This window comes from Haplochromis burtoni, unplaced genomic scaffold (genome assembly GCF_018398535.1).
Source record: "Haplochromis burtoni strain Fernald_Lab_line unplaced genomic scaffold, NCSU_Asbu1 Contig_141, whole genome shotgun sequence".
Classification (NCBI taxonomy): domain Eukaryota; kingdom Metazoa; phylum Chordata; class Actinopteri; order Cichliformes; family Cichlidae; genus Haplochromis; species Haplochromis burtoni.
The window spans coordinates 464,337-478,067 of record NW_024582502.1 but is presented as its reverse complement, the minus strand read 5'-3'; the positions used below and the strand labels follow the sequence as shown (position 1 = coordinate 478,067).

Genomic DNA, 13,731 nt, shown 5'->3' with positions numbered 1-13,731 from the left:
CATCTAACTATGAAAAAATTACACTCCAAAAGACCCCGGGCTTCTGACAAAACAACCCGGGCTTAAGCCCAGTAAGTCACCCCCACGCTCCGCCCCTGGATCAGTCCTGAAGTTATATGCCTGTTTGTGCATATATACATAATCATATGTATATATGCACAAACAGGCATTTCTCTCAACTCCCTGGCATTTTATACTGTAGTCAGAACATTCAAAATAGGCCTGCTCCTTTTATGAGCAGTCACTGTTTAGACGGTGACTTTTTCCTCTCCTTTCTTGTAGTTTGAACTCTACAGCCAAAGCAGTCTTTAAATGACACAATCGAAGGCAAACTCTGCACTTGCTATAGTCTGAAGGCCTCGTATGACTTCACTTTAATTAAACAGTGAGGAGACAAGCCACAATGAAATTGCTCAAATGTCCAATTAGTTTTTGAGCTTTTAAAAATGACGGCACTCTGCAAAAATGGCTGTAATTCCTGAAGGGTTCAGTCCTTTATATTGACTCTAAAGGACTTTAAAAATATATCTTTAGTTCTTTGTGATATAAAAATGATAAATCATAAATGTATTCATCTAATCCTGCAAGTCCATCACCACACATTTGACTGGCTGACTCACAGTGGTGCCGTGCTGCTGCTCAGCATTTGATCACTGACATTATTGTCGTTTCACTTATAGTAATGGGATTTTTTTCCTGGGTAGACTCTGTGAATCTAACATGCATGTGTGGGGTAGCGAGTTCTCCATGAAAAGGCATCGAGAACTTCACACAGAGATGCCCCAGCTGGCCTGCGGGTTCTTGCTTGCACGCTAACCACTGCACAGCTGTTTATCATATTGACGTAAATGCAATGTCGCCCCTATGCCACTAGAGGGAGCGCTACACTCTTGCAGTCCACTTGCAACATCATTCAGGGAAATGTGTGATGTGTTTGTGTTACAGAAACAGGTGGGGCATACGTTGAAAAAAAAGTAAGAGTCTGTGCAACCTTTCTGCTGATGAAAGTCAGTCCTCTGTTTGTGCTTTATTTTCCGGACCCACTAAGTGAAAGGTATGAAAATAGGTTTTAAGGTTTGGTTTAAAGCACACGAACTTCATTTCATACTGTTTCATAAACTCATGGATGAACTTTGAGTGTCACCAAAATACCACAGTCTTTTATCTCAGAAGCTAAAGATGTAGACTATTATATTAGAGTTGTTCTGTTTGATTGTGTTTTGTGAACTTTTAATAGAATATCAAATAACAATGACAATGCGCTCCAAGATGTTCTCGGTCTATATTTTAAAATACTGAATATTTCATGGAGTACGTAGAGTATCATTAATGACTCAGAGGCAAATGCAAATTTCATTAGGGTGATCATTCTGCAGAAGACCATGGCAGGTTTTAGATGTGTCAGCGAGCATCACATGAAACCTGTGTTATTTTCTAGAGAAAGTGAATCATAAACTTAATAATAAACCACACAGTTTCTCTGGAAGTTTGAAGTGACATCACTCAAATGCTTGGCTAGTGAATACTTGAAAAGTTGGAGGGTGTGTCTCCTGCTGGTATGAAGTCTGAAATGTTTTTTGTGTTAAGGTTGTTGACTTTTCTGTAGGTTTTGCACTTTGAGTTAAGAATAAGGACACTGACACAATTTCCTGCTGTGCTTTTGCAATTTGTGATTTGTGTGCAATTTGTTTGTAATGTATGACGTACACTTTGTCAGACACCTGCATAATTAAAATCAGATAAGAAGAAAAAAAATGAATGGTGATTGGTTAATCACTGGAGAGGTGTGAGATGTTTAGCTTTGCGAAGGGCTACTTAAAGCATTCTTGTCATTCTTCCAAACACTTGCAATTCTAGCTGTCACACCATGGACAACATGCAGCAGACAATATACAGCATCAATGGTAAGTGCACTCTGCCACTCAGATGTAACTTTAATCTTTTTCTTGTCCATAGGAAGGCGCATGTGTGCGTTTGAGCTGCTTTGAGTTTTGCTTAAATGGATTGATTAAATTTCATATGATTTTGCATAAACAATTTATTTTCCAGCTGAAAGTAATCCAATTAAGTTTTATTCCAGCAGACATTAAGTGCAAAGAGTAAAGAAAATAACACTAATATTCTACCAAGTAATCTGATACATGGAGTTTATGTAATAAATATAAATATTACAGTTGTGAAGCAGAATAGGATAGTTTTTAACATGAATGAGAGAGGCAGCATCATTTGTTAAGTGATTTTGTTTGTTAAGTAGAAAGAAACAATTTTAAATCATTCATTGCAATATTTTTTCTTGTCCTGTTGTTTATTTTTTGCGTTTTCTAAAGTTCATTTTACCCAGCGGTAATCCAGAAAACCTGTAATTCCTTTAACACTGATTTGTAAATTAAAATTGATGGCTTTGCTGAAATTCATCTCCAAAGCTCCCGTCTTACCTTCTTATCCCCGTCTGTTCTCTAGTTCCTGACAGATCTTTGTCATGTGTACTGTCTTCAGATCAGTATGGGTTCTGCCATCTGTTTTACAGGTACCAGTAATGGCCACTGCCGACTAAAGTCCATGAACTTTGAGATTCCTGAAAACAGCATTTCCCATGAAACTCAGGGGCTTAGTAGGAACCGACTTGTGGTTCGACGAGGGAAACCCTTCAAAGTGACGCTAAAGTCTGACAGTTGGCTGTGGAATCCCTGTGCTGAGAGCCTGGTGCTGGAGGTTTGTTTAGGTATCAAAGACTAAGACTGTTCATATTTAAAGCAATACTTCTGATTTATAAATACCACACTCATACTTTTTCAAGTGAAAAATTGCACTCAAAAGCATTCAGGAGCACCTTTGCACATGGGCAGTGCTGATATTAGCAATTAGAAACTGTAGCAGCTGCCAGACAGCAACAGGCCAAAAAGGGGAGAACCACGCCCTTCTGAGGCATTGAGAAATGTACAGTTCCCAAAGGCAGTGGCGGTCCTAGCCTGTTTGGCGCCCCGGGCGAACACTCCTTCTGCAATTTTTAAAACAACTAGTTTAGTCATTATATTTTTTTTTTTATTACAAATTCAAATTATAAGGTGGAAATGATGCTGCTTTTATCTTTATTTATTTATTTACTTTACCATACAGGTGGCCTGTCAAAGAGGATCCCAGTTCTGTTCTATGAAGAACAGTCCCACCCCCAGCTCTATGACTGGAAAGCTACAATCTACCCAGGGAACATGCATCCCCAGTCAGTCATTATCCACATTTGCGCTCCTGTTCAGTCATCAGTGGCTCTGTATGAACTCCTGGCCCACATAGAGACCAGACGGAGCAGAAAAACTTATGTATTGGGAACATTTGTGCTACTGTGCAACCCTTGGCTGAAAGGTGAGTCCATGTAGCTGCTGCCACTTGCTGTTCTTGTCCACAGTCTGCTGTTATCCTTTTGTAGACATAATTCCAACTATCACCGCTTTTCAGGTGATCCAGTATACATGCCACTGGATGCCCATAAAGAAGAGTACATCAAAAGTGACTATGGGCTAGTGTATATGGGGAGCAGTTTAAATGTTATCAAGCGTCCATGGTCATTTGGTCTGGTATGTGACCCAGAATCATTGAACAAGTCTGCATAGATCATATATAGTAGCATTATTAGCAGGTAACGTGCTAAATTTCCATCCACATGTATGCAGTATGAGCCTGGAGTCCTGGAAGCATGTCTGAAGCTCCTGGAGTTCAGCCCGCAACACCTCACTGACAAAAACAAAGATTATACATTACGAGCAGACCCTGTCTACCTCAGCCGAGTGGTCTGCGCTATGGTGAGAGACAATATAGTATAATGCTAAGCAATTTTGTCCACAGTAAAAGGAAAAAAGTGAAGTCATTAATGTGATTCTTCCTGCTCTAGATAAACTGTAACGATGACCTGGGTATTCTGGAGGGGAAGTGGCAGGTCAGTTACAAAAATGGTGTGAAGCCTACAGACTGGAGTGGCAGCGCTGACATCCTTCTCCGCTGGGCCTCATCCAAATGCAGACCTGTGCGTTATGGCCAATGCTGGGTCTTTGCATCCGTCCTCTGTACAGGTAGGATGTGTGTTTAGGACGAGATCATTGGTGAAATCTGTGTTTGATTGAGTTATCTCCTGTGCAGAGCTGTTGTTCTACGTCTCATGGAGTTCTAGATTTGTTGACCTAAATCTGTCTTAATTGCTCTACAGTACAGAAGTGATACCAGTATTAGTCTCAAGAATTGTCCAAACAAGTCAGCACAGACCCAAAATCTAAATATATACAGGCGAGTCCACACAGGATGGATTAAAGTTGCTCTTGTGATGCTTAAAATGCTGTAGATTGACAGAATTCCATCATATGCCCCTTGATTGTTAGATCAATTACTGGATCTATTTTCTTTCTTTGAAGGGACATACCATTTACACTGCATTCCCATGGTAACTTGCCATAGGCATTATGTCAGCATTGCTATGTGATTATTGAAAATATGGTTTTTAAATGATATTAAAGCCTTTTTTTTTCTCTCTCCAGTAATGAGAGTTCTAGGGATTCCATCCAGGGTGGTAACAGTTTTCAACGCAGCTCATGATGGAAATGGCAACATGATAATTGAAGAGTTTTACACGAGAACAGGGGAGAAGTTCGGCGTGTCAAAGGACAGCATTTGGTTGGTGTCACTTGCTCTTAACCATAAATATACAATTTCTTTTTGTAACTTGTTAAATATCTGGTTCTTGCAATCTGCACTCGGTGACTTCTTTAATAGCTACAGGTGTTCACTTTCTTGTTAACTCAAAGATCTAATCAGCTAGTCACATGACAGGACTTAAATGCACATAGGCATGTGTATAGACGTGTTCAACAACCTGTCGAAGTTGAAACCAGGTATCACTCAAACTGTGAAGAAAGGTGATTTAAGTAATTCTCAATGTGGTATGGTTGTTGAGGTAATAGGAGAATGCTTCAAGGTGGCAGCAAGGCAACAGTAACTCAATTAACCAAAGTTATAGAAGAACCGAAGAACCGAACAAGAAACTACGGATACAATTCACACCGGAATAATACACATAAGAAATATTGGAAAAATGTTTTCTAGTCTGATGATTCTCAATTTCTTCTACAAGAGTTGGATGGTAGGGTCAGGATTTGTCATAAAACATCATGACTGGAAGGATCCATTCTGCCTCGTATCAATGGTTCAGGTTGCTGCTGGTGGTGTAATGGTGTGGTGGATCCTTTCTTGGAAACTTTGGGCACCTTAGTACAAACTGAGCATCATTTAAACACCACAGCCTGCCTGAGTATTGTTGCTGACCAAGTTATCCACTGAGCACAGTGTCCCTATCATCTGATGGCTGTTTCCCGGAGGATAAAACACCATGTCACAAAACTCAGATCTTCTCAAAATGGTTTTTTGACCATGACAATGAGTTCATTGTACTCAAACGGTCTCCACTATCACCAGATCTCAATCCAACAGATCACCTTTGGGATGTAGTGTAATGACAAATTTACATTATAGATGAAGCGACAAATCTACAGCAACTGAGCGATGCTGGAGTAAAATCTGTGAGGAAGCAGCTTGTTGAATGTGTAACACAAATAAATTAAGGCAGTGCGCAAAGCAAAACAGGGCCCAACCTGCTACTAGCACAGTGTATCTCATAAAGTGGCTTTCAAAATAATTGTGTAACTTGCTAAAAGGACTTTTTACTACTACAAATATTTTTCTGTTTTGTAAAATTAACCTGACTGTTCTGTATATTAATTATATATGCACATCATCTGTAGTTATCTCTACTTGACCTCTTGCAGGAACTTCCATGTGTGGGTGGAGTGCTGGATGAAGAGACCAGATCTTGGTGCAGGCTGTGACGGTTGGCAGGTAGTGGACCCAACACCGCAGGAAAAGAGTGAAGGTACATGTAGGCCCCTGCTCCAAATTGCTGTCAAAATGATGCTCTTTATAGATTGCATTGATTTCTTTCTACTTTTTTGAGTAACTAAGTAAATGATTTGAGTTCACCTACCTGATTAAAACGTTATGTTTGACAAAAGAGTGTCTTTCTTGAGGTGGAAAGTGACGAAACAATGCAACAGATATGAAAGATACTGACTGATATTTCTCTGTAAACACATTGATCCTCAGGGATATTTTGCTGTGGACCTTGTCCAGTTGCTGCCATCCAGCACCACTGGTTGGACGCCCGATACGACATCCCATTTGTCTGTGCCTCTGTTGATGCGGATGTCGTAAGGTTAATTGTGCACAATGGACTGGTGGTGGGAAAGACGGTGGACACTGAGTGTGTGGGAAAGCTCATCTACACCAAAAGCATCGGATCAGATAAACCAGAGAATCTGACGCTGACATATAAACCTGACAAAAGTAAGAGAATGTGCTCAATCTATCTCTGAGGCTTGTCATAGCAAAATGTTTCTCTTATAACTTTTAAAAAGCTAAAGATCTTCAGCAATTGTTCCTTGAAAAACAGACACTTTCTGTATGAGAAAAGAAGTTCAAGTAGTTTTATTTCTGCTTTTTCTTTCAGGAGGAAACACCTCAGTCTGTGCAAGAACACTGCAACACCAAGGTCAGTGTCTGTACCCCAGAGCATCCCCAACAACCTTTAAGACTCCCCTTATTGCTATCAGGGGCTAAGCTAAATTGTTAACACATTCATGTGTTAACTCTGTCACCGGGCGCTTTGCTAGGTTTTAAAGGCTAGATGTTACAGTGCCTAACCTGGTGCATTCAGTCCTCAGTGCAGGTTCTTCCCAGGTGGGTGCTCCTTCCATGTGGAGCTATTGGGGACAGCTGTCTTCTTAACATGCATGTCTGGCAATCTGGGAGTCAGTATTTTCCCATAGTGAGATTTGAAACGAATGCTATGAAGGATAACCTATAATATATATATATGCGTGTGTGTGTGTGTGTGTGTGTGTGCGTGTATGTATAATTTCTACACACCTTTAATCATTTAGGGTTTAATCTAGAATGAGCTAGATTGTTCAAGTGGTGAAAATCAAACCAGCTCTAGTCGCATATCTTTAACCTGAAACAATGTACATGTTATTACCAGGTACAATGTCACCCAATTTGAACGTGACCCTAAAAATAGTTGGGGTGCCAAAACTGGGTGAGCCCATCCACATATGTGTGACCATCACAAACCAGTGCAAGAACCCCAGGGTTCTGGTGGGACACATCAACGCTCAGGTGAAAGAGTACAACAGCAGCCCGTGTGAGGCCTTCTGGGATGCACAAACAGAGGTGCAGATACAGCCATTTTCAGGTGACTGAATACATTCATGATTCCAGTACATTTACTATTGTACTGCTTATATATAGATTAGTGTTTGATAAACAAAGTAACTAACCTTCCCTTTGATTTGCTTCGTTTCTTCCCTTTCCCATGACGTTTTCCTCATCCCCAGTGACAACACTCAATCACACCATCTCTCATTTTAAATATCAGTCATTCCTGGCTGGTGATGATATTGTGAACTTGGCAGTGGTGCTAAAGGACATGAGGACCAAAGAAACATTTCTGGCTGCTGAAGAGTTCAGCATAAGCCCTCCACAAATAACCATACAGGTACAACAACATCCCCCCTCCTGTCTCTGCAACTCACAAAGTATTATATATGAATTACATAGCACTGTCTTCCTTTCTCTTCCTTCCTCATCTTCCTCACTTTTATCTTTTTCATGGCTGTCAGCTGAATATGACAGGATCAGGTTATTATTGTAATGAAGAACAAAGTCAAAATCACATCAAAAGAGCATGCACAACAACAGTCTCTCTAACATAGTTTGGTGACCTAAATCAAATTACCTTTCACATTATGATGTCAGTCAACTGATAATATGTCGGCCTTGCAGGAAAAGATTCAGCAAAGAAATAAATTTCTTTTGCTGTTCCCTGACCAACTATATTCATTCACTTTACACCATATATTAAATTCCAAAGCCTATTTAGTGTAATTAATGAGCTTTGTTAGGCTCACCAAAACTGGAAAATAAAGACTCACTTTCTGGTCAAGCATTCAGATGGTAGGGTCAAAATTTAGTGTAAAAAATCTGAAAGCATGGATCCATCCTGCCTTGTATCAATGGTTCAAGCTGATGTTGGTGTAATGGTGCAGGGGATATTTTCATGAAAAAAAATCTGCTAGCCTTAGTACCAACTGAGCATTTTATTTTAGTTTAAACACCACAGCCTACAGTGTTGCTGACCATGACTATCCTTTTGTGTGAGCACAGTCTACACCATGTCACAAAGCTCAAACAATGTCAAACTGGTTTCTTGAACATAATGATGAGTTCACTGTACTCAAACAGCCTCCACGGTCACCAGATCTCAATCCAACAGATCAAGTTTAGGGTGTGTTGATATAAAAAAAATTCACATTATGGATGTGTAGCTGACAAATCTACTGCAGCTGTGTGATGCTATCATGTCAACATGGACCAAAACGTCTGAGGAATGTTTCCAGTACCTTGGAAACTAACTAATGAAGTAGTTGACGACTGTCAAGATGACATGCTTTCAGTATTCAGTAGACTTTAGATGTTTCTCAATAATCTTTTTCTTTCATTTTCCTATTTACACATTATTTTCATTTTTATCGGTATGTTACGGTATTCAAATTTGGAGTGATACAAGTGTTAGAGTAAAGGTCATGAAGTGTTACGATCACAGGCTCACTAAAAACCATATTCTTTACTCTCAGTCAGTAAGCTCTCACAGTCTTATCACCGGTCCTCTTGGGCTTAACAGAAAACAACAGCAATAAAAACTAAAATTTACAAGAAGACGGGCATTGTGCAATGTACATATGAATATATAGAATTATACACTGCTTAAAAAATTAAAGGAACCCTTTGAAAACACATCAGATCTCAGTGCTGAATATCTATAGTGACATGGACTGGCTGTGTGTTTGGAAAAGGTGCCACATCATTTCATGGAAAGTGAAAAAAATGATATGGTAGGGTAGTCATTTTGATGAAATTTCATAGCGTGGCAGATGGTGTCCTGGGGGGGATCTCCTCCCACATATGGACATGGGCTTTACTGAGCTCCTGGACACTCTGAGGTGCAACTTGTTACACCCTTTTATGTCTGTCACATGTGCTCAGGGTGAACTTGCTCTTATGTGTATTCTATGGCAAATGCCAATCAGGCTCCATGATGCCAGGCAATGAACACAGGGCCCTTTAGAGGTAGAGGATGTCGGGCCCTCAGGCCACTCTCATCAAGTTTGTTTCTGATTATTTGGTCAGACATTCACAGCAGTGTCCTGCTAGAGGTCATTTTTACAGTCTTGGCAGTGCTCATCCTGTGCCACCTTCCATAAAGGAGCAGACACCGGTCTTGCTGATGGGTTAAGGGCGTTGTACGGCTCTGTCCAGCTCTCCTAGAGTACCTGTCTGTCTCCTGGAATCTCCACCATGATACTGAGCTGGTAGACAAAGCAAGCCGTGTGGCAATGGCATGTATTGATGTGCCATCCTGGAGGAGTTATACCAGCTGTGCAACCTCTGTGAGTTCCAGGTAGCACCTCATGCTACCATTAGTAACGGCGACTCTGGCCAAATGCAAAACTAGTAAAAAAACAAAACAGAATCAGTGAGGATGGAAAGAATGTCAGTGGCCTCCACAGTTCCTGATTGTCTCACTGTTGTCCCTATTTTACAGCTTTTCTTCATTTCATTAGGACCACAGCAGCTGAAACGGATTAACCACCCTCTCTGCTACTTAACTGACCCAAAAAATATCGGAGACTTGAAGTTTTACTCTGATCAAAAAGTATTAATTCCTTGATTTTCTTCACACAGAGTATAAGTCACTTTGCTAAAGAGCAGATTAGAGCCCAAAATGCTAATGCTATTAGCTAAAATGCTAATGCTATTAGCATTTTAGCAGTGCCTGGTGAATCATTTACAGAAGCCAAAAGAAAGGTGGATCCGTGTAACTCACTTATAAAACACTGCAAGATAATGTTTGGTGCCAGAGAAGATATTGGTAAAAATGCTGTGTGAAGAAAAACACCACTAACATTCAAAACTTTATAAAACACAAGCTTCCACCTCGAACTCATATGAAAACTTCCCACGCTTCTTTAAAAATATCCATATTTATTTTCCTTTTTTTATTGGGTTAAAAAAACAGTATCTCCCACAATCAGTTTTACAGATATTTTTTTTTCCCTGTGTGCTCTTGTAATTGTGGCTGCTCTGCAGATCGAAGGAGGCAACTCTATCCAGCTGAAGAAGCAGCGCACAGTCCTTGTGTCCTTCACCAACTGCCTCAGCACAGCTCTGTATGAAGCTGTGTTGACTGTGCAGGGAGCCGGCTTGCTGGAGGGCAAACAAGTGGCCAAGTAAGTGTGTCAAAAAACACAAAACTATCTTCCCTTCAAATCTGAACTGGGCAGATGTCTGAGGAATGTGGCCTGAGAATGCGGTCAGGTATGTTACTGCAACAGTAAAAACAAGTTGCTGTCATATCTGTCATATATTAGAGCACCATTGCCCACAGGCAATTAATTTACTGTTCCATTTATTTGATGATGACCTGTTTACATTATCTCACTTTTATAAACGCAAGATTTCTTCATCGAGAAATTAGGTTGCTGAAGGTTCATGGTTGTTGTTTAAGATTACAAGTACTGTAAATCTGTGGCTGATGGTAAGGTGGAATGTCTTGAGGAATGTCGAGAGGTCGTAAAGTCTTGAAAAGTCTACAGTTGTGCCACACCTCCTTTAAAAATAGTGTTGTTTCAGTCATCCCAACTAAACACCTAGCCGTCTAATGACTAGTCTGTATTTTCAGGTTTGGCAGTGAGTGTATTTAGCTTCAGCTAGCTTTTTTTTACAGTGCCAAATGTAGTTTTTAAAAAAACCTAAAAACAACATCCCTCTTCATAAAACCCATTCAACCACCTTTTTCCTGCATCACACAAAATATACAGGACCCTGCTGTTGTTTTTTCTGTATTTTTTAACTATCCATAGTTTATTTTTTCCATTATTATTTTTACACACTGAATTTCACTTGGTTAATTCTTCTTCAGTTTCTTTTTTATGGGCTTCAAGGATGTCTAAGGTATTGTAAATCTGTATCCATTGGCTTTTTATTTGCACAGACACCCCTGGGAGGAATGAATTAGCTAACAAGGGAAGAGATTATGCAGAAATAATGTATCTTGTTAAGATGTTATACATCAGCATTACTGAGACTGGTTTGGCATTAGCTTTTTGGCTTGATATATAGTGGAGAAGAAGAGTAAGGTCTGTGAGCCAGAAAAAAAATCTCTACCTGGCAAAGGTTTCCTTGAGAAATTGGTAGCATTACTCAAAATTCATCATCCACAACACATGGAGATATTAGGATCATTTTGTACTGTGGGATAGAAAATCCCTCACCAATTTCTCCTTTATTCAGTTTGTACTATTACTACCTGCTTTCGCCTGTGCAAAACATTAGATCTCCGAGCTCTGGAGCTGTACTGTCTTTGTGGGAGGTGAGATGTGAAAAGAATACATTTGTCTGCTCTGTCTCTCAGGATAATTCTCCTGCAGCCAGGCGAGAAGATAGAGAAGAAGGTGTCCATCATGGCTACTTCTCCTGGCACCAAGTTGCTGATGACCACTTTGTCACACAGCAACAACCCCAACATCATTGCCAGGTGGTACCACAAAGTGTCTGTCACAGCATAATGACCACGACTTCATCAGCGTAAAACAAATTAAAAAGTAACATTAAAGTAACACTTTAACCTTTTGTCTATTGAAGAATACAAATGATATTACATGAAAGAAAAAGTGTGATTTATTGTTATTATTATTCTTTCATGAACACAACTTAGATGAAGATGTCAAGTTTACAGAGTGTGTTGGTTTACTTTGCAGTCACTACTTTAAATATATTCTACTTATTGTCCAAGATATTGTTTCTTTATTTCATTAATTTTTTTCCATCACACCTTCCAATGTTTACATGGTGTGCACACATATGAACACTGCAAGGTCAAAGTTCTGTTTTATGTTACATTAATACATCTTTGTTTGAGTTACCTGGGGGTTGAAGTACTGCTGACAGACTAATTGGACGAAATCACCTTCTTTATTGCCTGGGGGATGTTTCAAATTTGTTCAATTGTTTTGTATTAGTTGGTTGTATAGTAGCCATTTTTGAGTTTAGTTTATTGAGTTGACCTCTTTTCTTTGTCTGCCTGTTTAGGTTTTTGGGTTGTCAATTAATTTGTATGTTTTGGGTCAATAAAACCCCTTTTTTGAATTAAACACCTTTATGCCTTACTGCTTGGTCCCTGACACAGCAGCTCATGAATGTAGCATATTTCGTATATGTTGTCCTACAAAATGTGATTATTATACTGTACCTCCTTCTTCTATGACTAAATAAAGACATAGACCAGCTTTCCCCCCCAACTGCAACCTATTCTTATTGAAATACCTTCCATAAATATATATAGATTATCAGTGCATGCTATCTGCTTTAGGGAGACGATGAAATTTAAGATTAAATTCCAAAAAACTGACGCTGGCACCGACTGCTCTTTCATGAAATAAGGCAAAGCTGCTGTCAGGCGAATCAAAGCGTGTGGTCAAATTGTTATCTTAATCTTGTTTTATCTGGTTGATTGAAGCCAACGCAACATTTTCAGCGTCCACTAAATCCACGGGTTTAGTGGGATTAATAAAATATGACACCAATTTGACCTTTTTTGAACAAGAGCGTTTGAAGTAAGGAGATGATAGTGTTGCAAGTTTATGTAAAACACACTGTACATTTTAAAAACTGAAATGATTATAAAAAAATTTAAATGGAGAGAGTTTGAACTAAAAATAATATTGTAATATGTAGTTTGTGAAGAGATTCATGACCTATAAATGAACATTAAGTTCATGTTACGTTTCTACCCATGCGACAGGTAAAATTCTTATATTTGTTTTTCTTTTTGAATCGAAAATGTAAACCAGACAGGCTCGGTTTTATCATTTTTTTGTCCTTGATACAGGCCAAAACCCCTTCAGTATCATGCCTATTTCTCTATAATAAGAAATATGAACAACACATGAGTACAGTCTTGACTCCCCCCTTTTTGTTTTTATGTGATGCTGGAGTGAGCTGCATTGCTGTAACACAAAAAGACCACCAGGCGGCAGCAGCGGCTTTCCCAGTTGTCTCTGTTTTTGCTTTCTCCCTCATGCAGCTGTGTGTTTAATAAGAGGAAATGAAAGTTTGCCCCGTTTTAATGTCTTTAATGTTGCCTCTGAGGTTCTTTTCATCTTTTCCCCACCCTGGCTTTAGTTTAGCTCTTCCTCTCATGCAGATGCAAATAAGAGGCTGAAATTTAGGCTGCTAAACTTACTGTTGTCTTTGGCTTTGTGATCCCCCCTACAAAAAAACAAACCCAGTAGATTTGTGGAGGTCAGATGATATCATCAAAGACTCCTGATATAGGTGAATTTTAACATTTGACTTTAGGTTATTTTTAAGCTTCCTGCAAGACCCAGGAAGCTGAAAACTCATGGTAAGAGAGATGTGCATTCCTTATTCTGTTCGGAAACAGGCCCATCAGCCTGTAAAACTATACCTAGTGAGCTTGGATAAGAGCTTCTTTTTTTCCAGCACTACCTCCTCTGTTCCCTGTCAGTTTAATGGGCTTCTAAATGGAATAATATAGAAGATCTTGTCTGCGTTTGG

The 13,731-nt window shown here is 39.5% G+C and overlaps 1 protein-coding gene across 1 annotated transcript; it reads left to right on the top strand.

Moving 5' to 3' along the window:
* The first annotated feature begins 1,840 nt into the window (after positions 1–1,840).
* On the top strand, positions 1,841–12,466 carry LOC102296712 (protein-glutamine gamma-glutamyltransferase 2). Its single transcript, XM_005931484.3, has 14 exons — positions 1,841–1,904; positions 2,528–2,722; positions 3,118–3,360; positions 3,454–3,572; positions 3,669–3,797; positions 3,887–4,064; positions 4,524–4,659; positions 5,808–5,911; positions 6,142–6,381; positions 6,545–6,586; positions 7,076–7,288; positions 7,431–7,591; positions 10,243–10,382; positions 11,567–12,466. Exons 1-14 carry the CDS (start codon positions 1,868–1,870, stop codon positions 11,718–11,720), a joined length of 2,091 nt encoding a protein of 696 aa, XP_005931546.1. The 5' UTR covers positions 1,841–1,867; the 3' UTR covers positions 11,721–12,466.
* Positions 12,467–13,731: the final 1,265 nt, after the last annotated feature.

Coding starts and splice junctions, on each gene's coding strand:
- LOC102296712 (XM_005931484.3), top strand. CDS start 1,868: ATGGACAACATGCAGCAGACAATATACAGCATCAATG. Junction 1,905..2,527: donor GACAATATACAGCATCAATG/GTAAGTGCACTC, acceptor TCTGTTTTACAG/GTACCAGTAATGGCCACTGC. Junction 6,382..6,544: donor GACATATAAACCTGACAAAA/GTAAGAGAATGT, acceptor TTTTTCTTTCAG/GAGGAAACACCTCAGTCTGT.